Source organism: Corythoichthys intestinalis, chromosome 15 (genome assembly GCF_030265065.1).
Source record: "Corythoichthys intestinalis isolate RoL2023-P3 chromosome 15, ASM3026506v1, whole genome shotgun sequence".
Classification (NCBI taxonomy): Eukaryota; Metazoa; Chordata; class Actinopteri; order Syngnathiformes; family Syngnathidae; genus Corythoichthys; species Corythoichthys intestinalis.
In genome coordinates this window covers 24550146-24569884 of record NC_080409.1, presented here as the reverse complement: position 1 = coordinate 24569884, position 19739 = coordinate 24550146, and the positions used below count along the sequence as shown (strand labels likewise).

The window sequence follows — 19739 nt, the reverse complement described above, 5'->3', positions numbered from 1 at the left end:
AACAATAATTATTGTCTGAATCGTCATATAATTTTTGTCAAAAGCAATCAATTACACCACCTGAACACCGGAGAAGGGGAGGCACTGGTGTGATGTGAACGCTAGCTTTGAGAGGGTATTCACTACAGGAGTGAAAGTGACCTGTCACAGAGCAGCATTAAAGCCTAATACTATGGACAGACTTATTTTTCTGGCCCGTAACCTTTAAAGCAATGGCTGTCTTGTTTATTTGTCACATTTTGGAAGCTGAACATTTTCTTTTGTCTATTTATTTTGTTGACATTGTCACTTTAACATGTTGCTGAGGGTAAATTAAAATTAGTTGGTCTATTCACGGTTATAAAATTTTGGGATCGCATGTCTGCCTCAGATTTTGTGCAATGTCTTGCATTTTGATTACCTCGTGCAATGTTTTGCATTTTGTTAACTTTTAATTTGGTGCAATGTTCCTCATATTTGTTAAAAGTTTGTCACCATGCATGCATCTTTGTTCTGATATTAAAGATTGGGTAAAGCAGCATCTAGTTTTGTGAACTTACAGTCAGTGGCAAAAATCAGAGTTCACATTTGGAAGAAAAAATTATCGTGATAATTATCGATATCGACTAAGGGTGTAACGGTACATGTATTTGTATTGAACCGTTTCGGTACGTGGTGCTCGGTTCGGAACGGAGGTGTACCCAACGAGTTTCTGAGGTAATGTAACCCTTACTTTTCGAGGCTGTGAGTCGATCGGGTTACAGTTTCTTTGTGTAGATTATATTTACTCCGTCTTCTCTACTATAATGAGGACCAACACGGTAGGACAGTATAACCCAGAAACGTCAATGGCGCAACAACGTGGCCACCGCAAGAACGCAGTGAAACGCGGGCGTTAAAGTCACTCAGCCAATGCACACCACTCGCAGTGCAAACGCGTCCCAGAAGCGGCTCAACACGGCGCACACGAAAACTACGGCAGAGTTGTTTATTTGACGCGAGACGCGACCCTCCTGCGTCAATACTGCTACCGGTAGCTAAGATCGGGCAGACCGGAAGTCACTCGTGTAAAAATACGGTGGATCTGGTCGATTTTCAAACTAATATGCAATCGTAACCCACAGATCTCTTGAGTGGTAGATCGGGGCACAGTTGACTCGTCTTTGTTGATTTACTGCTGTCTTCTCTGCTATAACAATAACCAACACGGCCCCATGTTCAATACAAAACCCTCCTACCACAACAAAACAAGTAGGAACTAATATTCACATAGGAACTAAAGTTACACAACATAAAATATACAATATAAATGAATACTCCATCACATTTGTAAAATATAAACACATAATAAAATAAATAATAGCCTATTTAAATAAAATAAATTGAAATGAGCTAAAACACCAGTAATTAAATAATAAGAATGATACACAGATCCAGCTTACACAATTAAATTTATTAATTTCTGAGTGGCGCTTTAACCTGAGAAAATCCACCAATAAAGCTTTTGAAAACCGTTCATAAGGGAAAAAATGATTGATTGAGGCATTTCATTTGTAAAATACAATTTAAAATCTTTGTCATTGGGATTGCTTTTCTCTTTGACACAGGGCTTCTTTTTTCTTCTCTCTTTCAGAAAGAAAGCCGACCAATACGCGGGGTCTGAAAGGCAAATTGTTGTTGGATTATCTTTAAATACCCGCTACTTTTTGAGCAGAATTCTAGCTTTGTATAGGCTAATGTTCCTATTGTTGAAAGCACAAAGGTGTGTAATAAACAACTAGCGCATTTATATTTTGCGTTTTCTTACTGTACCGAAAATGAACCGAACCGTGACCTCAAAACCGAGGTACATACCGAACCGAGATTTTTGTGTACCGTTACACCCCTAATATCGACCGATAAGAACATTTTTCCCGTGATAACAATTTTTGTCATATCACCCAGGCTTAAACGCAGTAGTTATATGCGATGAGTTTATAATGAATTCTTTTTCATTTATTGTTCATGTCACATTGTGCACCATGAAGGAATGGTCTTTCCCTCAGTTAACAAATCCCAAGCATCTTCGTTTGGCAGCATCTAAAGATCACTCTCAGCACAGCTGCTCTGTTAGGCTATGACCAGCCCATGAACATAGGCTGCATGCTTGTGCATCTACATGCCAGCATATATAGACCCTACTCACATGACGTCACAACCACGCCTCCGCGCCATATTGTCCGTCTACTCGTCGTTTTGACGCATTACCGCTATGTAAATTCCTCCTATTATGGCGCGTTTTTCTGCTCATTAACATTAATAATCAAAATGGTGAAGGCGTGTGTGGCGGTTGGTTGCAATAACAGAGAAGATAGACGGAGAGACTTGAAGTTCTACCGTATTCCGAGAGACCCGGAGAGGAGAGCGAGATGGACTGCTGCAATTTGACGAGAAAACTGGGCTCCAAACGATTACCACAGATTATGTAGTAGTCATTTTATATCTGGTAAGAACCATTTAATATATATTTAGAGGGTTTTGGGCTGACAACCACAATTAAGATCATTGCGAGGCTAATCGCCGACAACATACAGTTTCAAATTCAAGATGCTTATTTCTTCCACCATCATTACATTTTAATAATATTTAGCTGGTACCAAGTGAAAGAAGCTGGCCTCATCTACGGATCATCAGTTAAACAGGTGTGTCCAAACCTTTTGCAAAGGGGGCCTGATTTGGTGTGGTAAAAATGCGGGGGGCTGCCTTGGCTGATTTACATAGAACAATATATTTAAACAAATTTTAGCAAGCCCTTCTGTGTGTCACATTTGCTTTATTATTATTTTTTTTTATTCATAATTTCAACAGTCGTCTTTGTGGCGTTCTCTTTCGACACTCGGGCTCTTGCGAAATACTGCTGCTGTGAAATTAAACTAGCTTCATGTTGCTGTAATTTCTCACTGCGTCTCTTCCCTGTAATGTTGTCGCACATGTCAGCGTGTCTTTTTCGGTAATATCATTATCGCGTCACATCGAACTCTTTGAAAACAGCGACTGTCTTTTTGCAAATGAGGCAGACACAGTTGTTGCGTGTGTTATTGAAGAAATAGTCCAATATCCACCTATCCTTGAAGCGTCGGCCATCGCAGTCAACTTTTTTTTTTAATTGATTGTCGCCATTTTAGAAAATTGGAAGGGTCACACAGGGTAATGTTGCTTAGAGTCCTGCTCTTAAAATTTTTCAAACTTTCGTGAGAATAAGTTGATTTTGTGTGGACAAGATAGTTGTAGATATCAGGGTAGCAGATGTCAGGCAGAGAGGGCGAAGACAGCGGGTCAAAAAATATCGATTTAGGCATCAAATATGGATCTGGCGAATGGATAGACTGAAGCTTTTCCACATAACGCCTTTTATGCAACGCATCCAATGAGTTTACAGCGTCTGAAAGCACCGGGGCTTCCATGAATTGCACTATAAATTGCACGGCAAATTGAAACCATTGAGAATACGGATAAACAATGACGGACAATATGGTGGCCGGATACAGCGACACGTCATTCTGTGACGTTGGTGAGTAGGATCTATACTGCCGCAAATCCAAAAGATATTTTCAGATATTATTTTAAATGCTTTTATCAGCTGATATTATCGTGTGGCCGATATCAGACAACTCTAGTAAAAATACTAACAACATTTGGCCCGAGATTGGGCGGCAACCATTTCAATCTGTACCCTGTTTTATATGCTGGGATTCATATAATATAAAAGTGATTTACTGGATGGTACAAAATAATTTTCGCATCTTAAGTCCGCAATCTTAAGTTATACATACTTGTATATTCAGTTGTAAAGTGTCCTAGAGTGTCGTGAAATACGCTTTACAAATAAATGTATTATTATTATTATTTTTATTATACCTTGACTGCTCTCAGGTGTGTTGTCCTTGGATGAGTGAGAAGTGTTTGCAGAGCCACTGGTTGCATCTTTCTCTTGCTCATCCTCCACTTCTCTAGGTCCCAGAGAAGGATCTCCTTGAATTTTGTCAAGTCCCTCCCTCGGCTGATTTTTTTTGCCCTTTAATTTGTCATAGTCAACATCCTGCAATGTCTCGTCTGGTAGGGCAAAGTGCCAGTCCTCATCCTCGTCCTCCTCTTCAGGACCAAATGAAGGAAGGCCATCTAATGCATCATCAAATGCTGCCTCTCCAGTTCCTCCTCCACTGGGTTCAATGGTAAATGGGGAGCGTTGGTCATTGGCAGGGGATACTATGCGAGGATATGATGATTCCTCCACCCCCTTACCAATATTTTGTTCTTGCCTGCTGCCACTACTGTTGCTGTTGTCCCCTTCTTGCTGTTCCTCTTGTCCAGAAAGTCTTTCTACCGCTGGTGTTCCCTGTGGACCTTCACTCTTAGAGGAGGTGTTGGAGCCTCTGGAGGAGTCAGCAAAGTCTCCCAGTCCCATCACCTGGTCGAACACTCTGGACTGCTCCTGCTCATGCTGTGGAGAAAGGGAAAGAATGAGTAATTTTTTAATGACAATTAGGTGTTAAGTTTTTACAAGGCAAATAGGGCGTCCAAATGTGTTTGGAAGCGCAAGTGTCTAAGGCTACGTCTATACTAGGACGGATAATGGCCTTAAACGTGTAATTAGTTAGACTATACGGCATGTCGGCCACACTAGTATACCACTAGGCATGTGCCGATTACCGGTTTCACGGTGTGAAAACGTCGCGGTTTCAAAACAACTAAAATTTTCCGTCAGACCGTAATACGTTATTCGCTATTTTTCATGTGTCAAAAATGCAGCCAGAAGTGGCTTGGCGCAGCAGCGCTTACTCCCTCTCGTTTGTCGCTGTGTGTGAAAGTGACGCTATCGGCTAGACAGCCAGTGAACCCAAAAACAAATACTCCAAACTAGAGCAGGGCGGTAAACCGAAAATTTACCGTTACCGAAATTCTTCACGATGACCGACGTAATTTTGACCATGTCGGTAAATTCGGTAATTTAATAAAAGAAGAAAATATAGTCTTTTCATCCCGCTTTGACTCTGTGTTGTTCGGCTATGTTCATTCCCCTTTAAGAAACCAGACAGTGTGCTTACATTGGGAGTCACATGGTTTTCAGGAAGCCAATCAAACAGAAGCCCGGTAGGCGAACGCTAGATGCTAACGCTAGCTGCTAACGCTACAAGTAAACGGGATGAAGTCGGGCTTAAGTTAGCTTCGCCAAACTTTCACCCGACATTAAGTAAACTCTTGACAGGTTCCAGATAGGGATGGAAAAACCGAGGCTGTCTGAAACAATGAACCACTTTTAAGACAATTGCCCTAAATTGAATCACTGTTTGACACACTGCAAGAGCCCCATCTACTGGATAAACAGTGCACGTTTCTTTTTAAAAGTAAAGTTGACAAATTGCCTCAGCATTACATATCTTCAATAGAATTACCGGTAAGTGGATGTCGTCTATTTCAACCAGGAGATCGTGTCGTCATTAAGTGTGATTTACACAATTAAAGTTGACCTCTTTAAGCCTGTGTCATTGCTTTTGTCTGTGAAGATGTGTTCAAAGCAGTATTTGTAATACACGACAGTGCTAGTCTTGTAAGTGGCTCGTCCTAGATGACAGGGAGTAACTATGTATTGTTTATTTTTTGTAAAAATTACAGTACAGTAAGCACAGTGCTTGGGAACAGGAATATTATTTATTGCATACTGTAAGGATTTCCAAAATCATAAGATGTAAATAATTGAGCTGAATAAAAGAAAGGAAAGGTTTGTGAAACATTTTATTTTTTAATTAAGTATAATTTCTGGGGGGCGGGTGGATGTGTCGTATTTGTATCTATTCTAAATATCTAAACGTATGCCACTATCTAGTGTATAACAATGCGGAATGAATTTAATGAAATTCAAGTGATGATATTTTTCAAGTCATACAAGCTGTTATAAATGTTCACACAAGAATTCTTATTGTTTACAAGATTTTTTTAATACTTAATGTTTAGACTGCATGTGCAATTGTTAAATTGAAAGCTGGTAAATAAATTTAACGAGAAACTGTTAATTTGTATTCCATGCATTGATTCAAATTTTCAAATTATATAACAGTTTGCTTGGGCGAATTTATCGTCATTTATCGTTATCGAGGTAAATCTGCTCAATTTATCGTGATACGTACTTAAGGCCATATCGCCCAGCCCTACTCCAAACACAAGGCGTACTTTTCTTCAATTTATTGAGCTCTCAAATCGTGGTAAGTGGAATATACAAAATGAATACATTTAAAACGTTGCACAGTTGTTATTTTTCCATGTGTGAGTAGCTTCAACAGGTTAGCACCATGAAAAAGTTCGCCAAAAACAAAACACACATTTTCCTTTCAAGTTCAATATACAAACTAACTAAAAGCTTACAAAGACGAATGTTAGCCTAGGCTTAGCTGGGAGAGCAACTTCGTCGAGCGTTACAGCCGCAGAGTGAGAAAACAAGCTTGATTCGCTTGAATGAACGGGAAAAGGGGATAGCATCAAAGATCGCTAATTGCGAAAGATGCTCTTGCCCTAAGCACAAATCCATGTTCGCTGGATCAGGGAGAGGTCTCACTCCCAATGTTTTTTTGTTTGTTTGTTTGTTTTTTTGTTTAGATGAAACCTTTCCACAACAATATTTACACTTTAAACTAACATACATTTTTAACTAACTTATTAACTTATGAATTCTTTGTTTTTTAACACATAGGTATGACATCATGTAGACTAGAGCTGACACAGTGGCTGAAAATGGCGAAACTTCATTTGAGCTTTTCCACCGTCAAAAAAAAAGTCATGCAGTAGAATTAAAAAAAAATTTATTCAGAAGTTTTTTTACTTTTTTATAGAAATTATTTTGTTATTGCTCTAATCTTGAGCAACTTGAGCTGTGGCTGTGGGTATAGTCTATAAGTTATATTTATTTTAATTTTATTCAAAATATTTGTTTTTTTAATTGATAATTTATTTTAACAATATATTCATTTTCCAATTTGCAACTATGTTTAAAAAAAAAAAAAAAAAAAAATCCTGTTCAATGGGGAAAATTTTTTTTTTTTTAACCCATACATCTCAAAATAACACATTTTGGAGCTATAATTGCAATACCGTGATACAGTGAAACCGCGGTATTTTTGCCCACGGTTATCGTACCGTCAAAATCCATGCCTATATACCACTTGTCCGGATTCGTTGCTACACGGATGATGTAAGCGGGTAATATTACCCATGGCTTAATATGGACTGCTGTCGCCGTACAACAATCGGATACTAAGGAAGTGACATCATGGAGCGTGCCATTGCCACTTTTAGTGCGGCATGACGGCATTGCAAACAATGGAGGCGGACGATCACTACTTGGCATTCCTGCTCAACTTTTCATTTCCACAGGTGGGCTGGCTCGACTTGAACGAGCTGTGATGAGCTGATCATGTATTCACACATTTTTCTAGAACGTTCAAACATATGTCGCAATAATATGCTTCAATTCAGTGCCTTTTTGTGGTCCTCCCATAGCGGATGTCTCCAATCAGCCAACAGTGGGGCTGGCCCCTCAACACAATGCCGGCCGAACTAGAGTATATAAAAATGCGTAGAGGAAAATGAAACCCCAAATAATGAACTCGCGATACCACGGTCACAAAGGTGCTAGATCAGTTTCATTTTGTTGACATTTCCGCCTGTCAAAACTGTCCCCACTTCCAGGAGCGACAATGTAATGCACATGCTCTCCTTGCTGCAGTTTCCACTTCCAGGAAATATACGCAGCGCTACACCATATGTTTCCGCTTGTTATTTTCCAAGTAGTGAGAGCGTAACTGAGCATCGATTGTAACATCCCAAGTAACGATGTCAAGCTTTCGTTGTTTTGTAAAGATTTATTTCAATCACAACTCGGTGACTGGATATAAAAGAAGAGCATGCCTTCTCTTCGCTCACTCACGCGTTCAATTGCGATCACGATAAAAACAGTGATCACAAAACGGAGTTCCCGACCCCTGTCTAGAAGGTGTAAATTTCCCGCCGGCAGGTAATGAGTTTCTGGTTCAGAGGTAAACTGCAAATGAGGCTATTTCTTTGTACGCATGCGTAGTTCGTGCAAATGCAGGTGTACCTTGCAGAAGTGGGGGGGCCTTAAACGCACCTTAAACAAAATGTGGACAGGTATAAAAATAGTCAGCAAAATACCCTTGATAAAATTATATGTCCTACTGTAGACGTGGCCTAAATGCTTGAATGAATAAGTCGGCTGGGGGTTGGGGGGGGCTGTGCAATCGGGGACAGCAAGGGGAGTGAGTGAGCGACCTTGTGTTTTAACCACATATTGAGGTGGAAACTGAAAATGAAATTTCAAGACGTCAAAGTCTGCTTCATTATCATCACCTGAGCATCACCAATAAAAAAAAAAAAAAAATTGCTCAACCCTTGGTCCTGACGGCAACACTTATGTTTCACAAGATGGCGCCAAGACACTTATTGCTTTGGCCTGACCACACAACCAACACTAATTTATTCATTCATTCATTTTCTGAACCGCTTAGCCTCAATATTTTTGGGAAAAAAAAAAAACATTGGCTGGCAACCCCCCCACCCCAAAAAAATTTGAATATGCACTGTTAAACTACTGTTATGCAGGTGTTCGCTGTAATACATTATCATGGTATCTTTTTTTGTAATCACTCAAAACAGGACATTGCCAAATTTACAGTGCATGATATTCACAAATAGGCATGTGCCAGTGTAAGATTCTTACGGTATGATAACCTTAAGCCAAAATATCACGATTTCATGGCATCACGGTATTGCAATTACAGCTCTAAAATGTGTTACTTTGAGATACCGGAGTTAAAAATAACTTTTTACCGGAGTTAAAAATTACTTTTTTCAATTGAACAGGATTTTTATTTTTCAAAACATATGAGCAAATTGGAACATATAAATTTAAAAAATAACTAAAAATAACAGAAATATTCTAAATAAAATTAAAATAGATGCATTCCTTTATGTGAGCCAAAACCCACAGCTACAACTCATTATTACCATAAGAACAAAAATAATTGAATTATTTTCCATAAAACGCACGTGTGTATGACTCGTATCATGTTTCGAATATACACACACTCGCTTTCTCAACACTGACAGTTGCCAGAGAGAAAAAAACATAACTTTTTACCACCGCTAGACACACTAAACACGGTGAACTCTCGTAGCTGGTGGGAAACGTTCATGATAGTGTTTACTAACCTTTCATTTTGTATAAATGCGAAATCATATTGGAGTTATTGCCTCCTCGGCAGCCACCCTCCGCAAACATGTTTTACATGTCAGTTGACCCTCCTCCTCTAAGCCGCGGCAGTCTGTAACTTTGCTGTAGCCGAAGTATTCCCATACCAGCGATTTCGTTTTCCTTCTATGTGGGGAAAAAGTTCAGGAGTTTCACCTCCTCCAGCCATCGTGTAGCACAGCTGACTCACTGATACTGAGCAACAACCGGTGGGGGAGGGTTTAGCCTTGCAGCTGCAAGCGAGTGATTTCTCCCTGCATTTTTTGGAAAAAAAAATAGCTAATACCTTACTAAAAATACTAAATACTAAAAAAGTTTTGCGGTTTTGAAACTGTGACATTTTCATACTATGGTATACCTTGAAATCGGTAATCGCCACATGTCTATTCACAAATGGGCAAGGATTCAGTCACTGGTTCTGTAAATGGAAAAAATGTTTTTCAAAACCAAAACCTTCAAAGTGAGTCATTTTAGGGTTTTAATTTTGATACTGATATTTTTTTCCTCAGGGTTGTCACACCACCTGAATCTGAAATGCCCAGCCTGTATATTTGAACCACCATAACCAGAATACAATTCTGAGCTAACACTGGGCTAACAACCAACATTTTCCCCCCAAAATCTGACAAAATCTAACATTCACCATTTAAAGCTGGGATACTGATCAGATAATGTTGTCAAGTTAGTCACACATCAAATTAGCCACCGTGTGATTGGTTACTCTTGATTTAATGTTTTAATTTGACTGATTTGAATGTCTCAAAGAATATTGATCTCACATCTCTGTAAATATGCCATGATCCACTTCTTTTTAAACTGTGAATTTGCATCCAGTACTTAGTATAATAAATAAATGCGCTATATAAGGACTCTCCATTTACCATTAAATAAGACTATCAACACAGTAGGTAAGTCAATCAATGGATCACTTTTTCATGCATATTACTAACGTTCAACCTCCTACTATAACTCATTCCAGCATCTTTATTGAAGTAGATGTATTTGCAGATTGTTTATCCATTTCCATTGTGTTTTGAAGAGAAAGTTTTTGAAAACCTATGGAAAGCAAGTCAACTACAACTCCTGATTACAAGTTACACTTTTTTTTTCATACTTGGGCTGGGCCTCTGACTTATACTCTGGTACGACTCACATTTTTATTTCTATACTGACAGCCGCAAAAAGGGTGCTCTATGTTTGGTTTTGGCAACTTAGGGATGATTTTAAGTGAGCTCGAGAGTTTGGTAAACTACCGTAGTTATGTTGTAATGTTTTGGCTAGAGCAATCTGAATAACTGTTAATAAGTTACGTCAACATACGTCTATTTAGCCTGTTGTTTTCAGTTTTACTACTCTACTGTAATGTATAATGTTTGTTCTTGGTCTCTGATAAAATGAAACTCCCCACTCCCAAAATGCAACTTGTACTGCAGTGCCACTACTATGTCTTTTTTCCTTTTCATTGAGCATTTTTGGCTGTTGTGACTTATGCTCAGGAGCAACTTATAGACCGAAAAATATGATACATAGAGTAAAATAATGTTAAGACGCTGAATTTGAAACTTGAATGATAATTATGGACTATAATGTTCATCAAAGAGCACACAAGCCAACTTACACTTGTTGTTGGGGACATAACGTCACTGCTGACCATGGCACCCCACCATAGAGGAACATAAGGTTGACGCCCAGATAGTGAGAGTGTCGGCACTGCCCCATTACCTGGAATAAACGTATTCACGAAGCCCTGTTGTCTCTGGTTGAAGTTTATTAAACTATCTGCCGAAAAATGATCACTGCAGAGACTGGTGCTGTTGTGGATTTTAAGCTTTCTGTCAGTGTTTTTCTTTATGAAGTTGATCCACCTCCTTTTGATTTTCTCAATTTTGGGCAGTTTAAAAAACGTCACGTTGCTGTCCCGTAAATTGGGGCATCCGGGTAAAGCCCACTTGCGAATTGCATGCATACTTTGCTCACTATTTTATGTGATATAGTGGTTGGTAAATAGGCAAGATAACTTGCAATCACGCAAAATAACCAAGGTACTTGGACCTGATACAGGAGTGGAGCTTCCCAGAAACCCAGGATGTTTATGCTGCTATAACCCGTCTCTTCATTTAGGCCCACCCAAAAAAATCTTGCTGGCTGAGGGGGTGAAAAAGGCTTTATTGCTATAACTTAGCAGTTGAACAAGGCTTTACAGCCTGTTTAATCAATGATCGAAATAGTTTAATCGTCGTCGACTGATCGATTAAATGTTGCACATTTGTCTGCATTTCTATTTAATAAACAAATATGTGCTGCAACAAAAATGTTAACGTATCCCACCAATGGTTCATGAGTCAAGTTAAATGTCCAAAATGACAAAGAAACCTTGTTTCCTTGTTCAACATATATGCCATTAACATAGATATTTATTACATAGCAAAAACAGTGCAGAAAAAAGAGATAATCGTGACGTTGGCATCAATAGACATAGAAGGTAAAGTGGGCTACGTTCACTGGATGTTTTGGGCGTGTTTTGACTTTCCCGCATTAAAACGATGATGGATCAATTAAGTTATTTATGAGTTAACCTAAAAATATAGACTGTATTGCAGCACGATAAAAACGATCTAATCCAGACTTTGGGTGTCAAATACAACGAATTGTAGAAGATTGCAGGCCTCACTTAGCCCCGTCTCTTACATTGTGGCTTTTTAACCCCAAGAACGGTATGGATTTAAAAAGCTTTGCAAGTACAAAGTGTAATCATCCGACTGCCTTGAGCGAGGGTATTTGGATATAGTACTGCATATAGCATTTTCATTGTCCATGCAAGCCCCTTGTGAGAGGTTTGTTGGGGGCGGGGGGTGAATCACCATGAAAAAAGCTATTTTATGCAACTATCAGCTTTATATGATTGGACATTGCCCCAATTAAACTTTTGAGAGCTTCAGTCTTATTTGAGGGATCATATTTGCAGCCAGCGATGTTGAATGTAGAGCTCGCATCACGTTGAACAACAGCGAGCTAGCCTCACATAGTAGCTGGAAGCTAACTAGCTCTTAGCCTAAGCGCCCCTCTCTACGCTCTGAGGGGGAAAAAAAACATGGACGAGCGCATATGACAGTTCGTGGTTGGACGCAAGAATTAAGTTGACCCAGTGTCTAATGCCCAGAAGTGAAAATCACACCCGGTGCATTTTTGCTTACCATTAATCGCTTGAGTCTAAATTCCTCCGAGTCGGCCATCTTTAATTATGCTGCAGTCATTGGGCTTCCAAACAGCAACCAGGCAGCACCGCTACCAAAAACCTCCTCCTCCTCTTCCTCTCTCTGGCCCTGCCGCTTCTTCCTTGGCCAGTCAAAGCAAGCAGATAGCATTACAAGGACCATCGAGGATGCTGCTGTGGAAGGCGAAATGGCATACAATAGCTTTTCACCATTCCAGTTTGCCAGAGGTTGCTGTAGTATTCTGTTCTTAACTAGATGTAAATAAATACTTTCCTAGGTAAAAACATAAATTATTTTCTTCTCAGTGACTCATTCTAATGTGTAGGGATTTTAAATATATAAGAATAACTTTTTTAAATGGCTCTGAAAACTTGCTGAATATAAGTTTGATTTGACTGTTTTGTTCTACTAATATTTTTTTAAATACCAATTTTGATCCGTTTGTAGTTTTTCCCAGTTGTGCCAAGTTATCAAAATTGCTTTGTAAATAAGCATTAGGGGTGAGAACTCGAGAGTACCTCCCGTTATGAATGGAACTATCGCAAAGCCCCGCCCCCTCGTGAAACTTGGACAACCCAAAGCTCTGTCAAATTCTCTTAAGCCCCTTTCACACACTCCGAAACACCGGAAATATCGCAGGATTTAACTGTGAAGCAGTTGTATGTGAAAACAATTTCCCGGGTCGACTGACCCGGCGATTACACGGTCATTTCATGGGTCGCGTCTTTGTATAATGCAGTGTTGTTTTCGTCAACGATGACTATAACTGAAATATTTCGTCAACAAACAATTTTTTCATTGCAATGACGAGACAATAAAGACCTAAAAACGTGTTTTGGGATACTGAAACATTACGAGCCTAGTCTAGGTCAGTTTTCGTCTGACGAGACGACAACGAGACGAAAATGTGCCACAGTTTTCTTCATATGTTCGCAATGTGTGACATTTTATTCGTAGTTAGCCCGCATTGTAGCAGTGTCTGGTTGTGTCACTCCTGTGTCGTGCTGCTGCTCTCCAGTCTCCAGGCTTGCATACACGGTTATATTTGTTTTCTTATCTTTGCCAGAGAGAATATGCAGTGTTGCTTGTGCCTTGAAAGGCTTATGCTGAGTGATCATTACGCACTAAATGTAACACGTAGCGTTAGCATAACATTCGCGTTTAATGCTATGTTATGGTCAATTTGGGCTAATGCTAATAGCAAGCGTCGTCTTAAACTCTCGGGCAACTTTTTCTACATACAGTTTGTGGCGTTCAGGTGGCTATAATTACCGGTAATTGAAAATAACAAAAAACTGTTGAGTTTTCGTCAACTAAAACTAGACTAAAACTTGTTTGAATATTCGGCGACTAAAACTAGACTAGATGATGTCGGCAGGGTCATGGTTTCATCTGATTTAGAATTCAGCCCATTGAGGGGGAATTACTCAGAACGAGGAAAATGCAATGAAGAGAGAAGCAAAATGTCATTGTTTCAATCTCTCTACTCCAGTATTTTTACAGGATATTCTTTTTATCCAAGTATTTTTCCCCAGTTGCTAAATAAATGGTATGGTCATGACAAATACCAGTCTTGTGCTAAATGAAATAATAAAAATGCATTTATTCAATACGACATGGCAAAATTACTCCATATTGGTCAAAACTGTCGACTTCACCTTTACTGTCGCACCTCCCGAATGATATTATATGCGGTTGTTAGGCTTTTGTCATTTCCCTGCCCCAGGTTCGGAGAATGTAAACAAACCAAGAGGCGTGACAGCTAGCCGACATGCTAACCCGAACCAAGTGAAGTCTCAAAGTCTTATTTTTGCTTTTCAAAGCGAAAAATCACACCAAACTAGCCCGGCTCATGTTACACGGGGGCGGGGTTGTCGATTGTCTTCACTGATCGGCAACCAGCCTGACGGCGAGCAAGTTACAGCTCGTTCCTCTGCTGCGGACAGGAGAGTTCGCCGGGGAAGCAGCTGGAGAGTACCGCCGGACAAACCGGCCGACGTCGGAGGAGCGCGTAGCTGCCACATGGTCAACACGAATATGGCGTAAAATAATGCTTAAACAGAGAACAGCGTGCAGTTGTTGTGCAGCTAACATGGCAGGATGTGTCTGAGGAGAGCTTTGCTACATGTCCGTCCATGATCAAACGTAAGTAAATAGTCCTTTATTTAAAGAAAGTTTGTAGTGTTTACTTTGTAGTTGCTCTATTTGCGGCCATTTTTAACACAAAATTGCAAATTCTGATGGGGTTGAAAATTTGACAGAACACCGAGGCCACGAAGAGGGCAACAAGCCGAGTATGGGGGGGGGTGCAAACAAGCAGCCGGTTGTCGGCAGAGTGGCATCTCGGTGGACAATCGGCCACAAAATGGAAGCCACCTCCGCATTAAAACGTGTGCCATGATGCCTTGAAATCATGAAATCAGCTGAATCTGCAGTCCATCTGCATGCTACAAAGCAATGCTGTACTGTGAGATGCTAACACGAGATGCTAACCCGGGTGACGTCACATTCACATTCGTTCCAAACCCAAGAATGAAGCCAGAAGTCACTCATTTTCATGGCATGGAATTCAAAAATTGAATATATAAAATGATCGCTTCCACACACATCCAAGCGGTCCATTTCATTCAGGAGCATAAAACACCACGTGAAATATGAAATAAACATGCTTTTTGGTGTCATACGCGCTTTAAGCCCCTTTCACACACGCCGAAACATCGGGAATATCACGGGATTGAACCGTGCAGAAGTTGTATGTGAAAACAATTTCCCGGGTCAACTGACTACTGATTACACGGCGAGGGACCGGCAAGCCACTAGAGGGGTGTGGCGTTGTGTTTGTTCGGTTTTGAGGGACTCTTGTCGTCTTACTCTAGTTTTCTTCCGGTTACACAACAATGCCAACGGATACAGTGCTGCTCGAAAGTTTGTGAACCCCACAGCGATGGTCAGATTTTTTGTAAAAAAAACTAAAATAACCTTATTAAATGTTAAGTTATACCTAAATCCACAATACTGACATTCCAAATAATGGACTGAAACAAAAGAAATAGTTATATTGTCATTCTTTATTTAACAAAAGTGGTTGATTTAAGAAAAACTCAGATATCATGTGTGCAAAAGTATGTGAACCCCTTCAGTTAATAGGATATTGCGCCTCCTTTTGCAGAGATTACCTCAACCAAACGGTTTCTGTAGTGACTAATCAGCCTCTCACATCTACTTTGGGGGATTTTTGCCCATTCTTCCTTGCAGAACGCAGTCAGTTGAGAGAGGTTTGATGGGCGTCTGGCATGAACTGCTCGCTTCAGGTCCCGCCACAGCATTTCAATGGGATTTAGGTCAGGACTTTGACTGGGCCAGTCCAGAACACGAATCTTCTTCTTTTTCAGCCATTCCTTGGTTGTATTGCTGGAATGCTTTGGATCATTATCATGTTGCATGATCCACCTTCTGCCAAGCTTTAACTTCAAAACAGATGGCGTCAGGTTATGTTCTAGGATTTGACAATATTCCTCAGAATTCATGATTCCCTGGACTATGTGGAGTTGTCCAGGTCCTGAGGATGAAAAGCAAGCCCAGATCTTGACATTCCCACCTCCATGCTTCACTGTTGGGAGAAGGTTCTTTTGGTGGTATGCAGTGTTGACTTTTCGCCAGACATGGCGGTTTTGGTTGTGACCAAACAGTTCAATTTTGCACCTACATCAGTTGATGAAAACTCTTTTTAATTTAGTCTCGACAACACAACTGTTAAAAAAACAAAAAAAAACTACTGAATTGATTGATTAGGAAATCAGGTTGAAATAATAGAAAATTCCAAAATGTTGAGGGGGTTCACAAACTTTTGAGCAGCACTGTATGGAACGCTTCAATGTGGATCTTCGGCTCATCAACATTGAACAACAAATGTTGATCATATAAATGTTGAGGCGCAGGCGATGCAGAAGATGGTTGCGGAGGCAGTCGTTAGCTCAAGAATGTTTGTACAAGGCGGTGATTTCGCGCAGAAACGGAAACAACAGTCTGAGCGGACCAATCACAATCCATTTGCGTCAAGTCTCCATGCATTTAGATAACGCGAAGTCAGAAAATTGTGGAGATGCATGTCAAGCTACAGCGAAGGGTCCTAAATCGTGTCTGCCTTGGCGGCGTAAGTCTGCCGCAGAAGCATAACTCAACCTTTAGTATAATATCCGGGACTTTCCCGGGAACCGGTGTGCGTGAAATCAGGCATTCACAGCACTATGGCTGATGACGTAAACATCATGGCGGGCCGATCGTCACTTCTTCTCTCTTCGCAGTAAGAGGAAAAGTGGTGAACAAACATCGTAATTATCAACATAGCAAGCTGGAAATAGCTTAATTAAACTGAAAACATAACGAAACTAAATTGCTTCGGGATCGTAGAGCCAAGGAAGAGAGTCCATCGTCCATCTTTGGAAATGTGTGGTTTATTTTGTTGTTGATGTTAGGGTCAGCTGCTGCCGAAACAAGGTTTTACTTCAAAGCAGAATGCAACAGGGATGCGTTCAAGGGTTTATTAAATACAAACAAAAATACACGCGATCACGGAAAAGGGGGAATAACACAATGGGTCCATGACAGTAGGTCGACAGGAATCAATAACACTAATCTAAGCGGTAGACAGAGCCGGTAAGACAACAAAACAAATACAGTACACTGAAATACTAGCACAACATAGGGGATTTTCCAAAACGGGCGGCAAAGGTGTCAGATGCTGCTCAGAAAGTAATATCTCGACATCCTTCTCTTGGATCGCCTGGGCTTGAATGCAGTCTTGATGAGCTTGAATTGGCTGCAGTTACGACGTCGGGAATGCTCACTCATAGTCTGGAACAAAACACGATTTGGGGTTGGTGGGTTGGTGGTTGGGGTGATGCGTCTCCTCTTCCCATCCCTGAAGGCCGGTTGATGGTTGCCTGGCACGGCCAGACTGTTTACCCTGTATTTTGCAAACACTGTGAGAACAGTCTGGGACCCAGCTCTTTAATGGCCAAATGAAACCATAGCAAAGCAAAATTGAAGATGAGATCTTGTTCATGTCTCATTTAAATCTCTGAGAAATGAATCTGCAATAATCGTGACCGGAGTGGTTTTCTCAGTTTTCTAAAATTTGTCTCATGAGAAGTAAGTCTCATAGTGAGCATTACATGAGAGGGTCTTGAGAATAGTTCAACTGGCACAATTTTTCAATAAAGTCTCACAGTTGTCTCCTTTCAAGATCTCACCAAGAGACAACTATGAGTACTTGTGTCGATTTCAAATGCGTCTCAATTTTATCTCCTTACTTGGAGTCACGATCTCAGTAATGTCTCAGTAAAAGATGATGGATGAGATGAGGATGAGCAAAGTATTTTATTTCTTCAACTTGCCTCAAAGCTGCCTCATTTACTGATCTCGCGGAGACACCTTACATTGTGCCAGTCACAAATTTTTCTCAATTTGATCTCTTTCCAGTCTACAATTGCTCATTTTGGGTTTTCAAGATTCTTTCATTGTAAAAAAGAGTTGTGTCTGCTCTGACATGTCAAATCACATTTTAATTAATCTCATGGCAAAATCCGAGAAAATACTATAATTGGTCAAATAATTTAATAACATCTGGTTCATTTGGGTTATCTTGTTCAATGTAAAAATTTGCGATGTGATCGAAAATTTGGCGCCGAAAACTATCAATCACTACGAATGCATTATCGGTTTTTGGTTTCGGAGACCGAAAGTTTACCACAAAATAGTGTGAAGAACCTTAGTCCTCTTGTTTGATGACGTAATCAAAACAGGCAAAACTATTGGCTCACAGGCAACATGTCTGCAATTTGGAAGTTTGTTTTTAAATATCAAAGAAATATAAAAATTATTAAATGAACCAAAATATAATAAATTTTCTTCATCGTTGCTACACGCTCTTTCTGAAGTTGCTTTCCATTGATGTGCCGCGTCACATCGAGCACAGCGCATCTGAGACCGTGCGTGGCTCAGTGGTAGAGAACTTGTTCCCCAACTCAGAGGTTGTGAGTTCAACTCTCTGTCCTGATGAATTCATCCAAGTATCCTTGAACAAGACACTGAACCCCATGTTGTTGTGTCACCAGCAGGTAGATGAGGATATAGTGTCAAAGCGGTTTGAGTGCTTGAAAGGTGCTGTACAAGTATAACTCCATTTTTTAAATAAGATAATTTGTCTGCTCAAATCCGGCTTTCTCAAATCAATCTCCTTTGTCTCAGTGATGTCTTTGCTCATTTTGACTCATCACTTGCTCCTAAGGGTACCCTGAGGAGCACAAACTCAGAAACAAATAAGCAGAGAATGAGATAAATTTGTGATGATCAAATTCATCTCACGAGACAAGAGTAAGCAGCAGATGAGTAACAAATTTTTGGTATGGGAAATTATCCGTGCAATCAGATTTGTTTTTTCCCGTGATGTGTTCCTAACGAGCAACGTCACTGTTGCTCGTTGGAAGTCGTCTCCACAATAACACTGATGGCGAACGGGACAACCAAGAATATATTCCAATCCGCGGTAAAATCAGTTTTAAAATGACCAAAAATCACATCAACACAAGTCATTGACAACAGTCTCTCACGTTAGCCATGTTGAATAAACTTCTCTGTGCTCTGCTTGTGCTACAGTTTCTTGTCGCTTTACCAACGTCACGTCCGCCCGTCACTGATTGTCAACTCCACTGTCTTTTTGTTGTGGCTTGCGCTGGGAATTTGATCAATCACTGGAGCGGAGTTCAAGGCTACATAGGTTGATGGGGGCGTGGGTGGCCCAGGGGACCACCCTGGATCCGGGGGGGGGACGATGACCCCTTTGCTGGGCTGCGGGAGGAGAGGAGGGATGGGCTGCACTGCACCAACAAACCGAATACTTTTGCAAGGCACTGTGTAAGTACAAAACCACAACAGGAGAAAACCTGAAAAAATACCCTATTCTCCCTTTATTATTTTACTAAACCTCCTTTCTAGTATCGGGGGTTCATGTCTGGGGCTCCGTATTAAAATGTTTGAGAACCACTTTTTTAAAGTGTTCAGTCATAGGCCCAGTGAAAGGTATCAGAACGGGGGAGCAACAAATAAGCCAGAACTCAAATTTGGAACAAATTGTTAATTGTAATTTTTTTGTAATAACAATAAACAAATAAGTATATTTTTATTATAATATAATTAAAATTAGGTTGTCTAAGAGTTACGGATTTTTTTCTTTCTTTTTTAAGCGT

General features: G+C 40.2%; 1 protein-coding gene across 2 annotated transcripts in view; it reads right to left on the bottom strand.

Moving 5' to 3' along the window:
• LOC130930984 (zinc finger MYM-type protein 4-like) overlaps positions 1 to 12709 on the bottom strand; it is a 73921-nt gene extending 61212 nt beyond the window's left edge. The window contains exons 1-2 of one of the 2 annotated variants that reach the window (XM_057859389.1): positions 12472 to 12709; positions 3877 to 4459 (exon numbers count right to left, since the gene is read on the bottom strand). In XM_057859389.1, the coding sequence (XP_057715372.1) occupies positions 3877 to 4459; positions 12472 to 12510 (622 nt within the window). In that variant the 5' untranslated portion in view covers positions 12511 to 12709. The remainder of the gene's footprint in view (positions 1 to 3876; positions 4460 to 12471) is intronic. The other variant, XM_057859388.1, reaches the window with a different exon arrangement.
• Positions 12710 to 19739: the final 7030 nt, after the last annotated feature.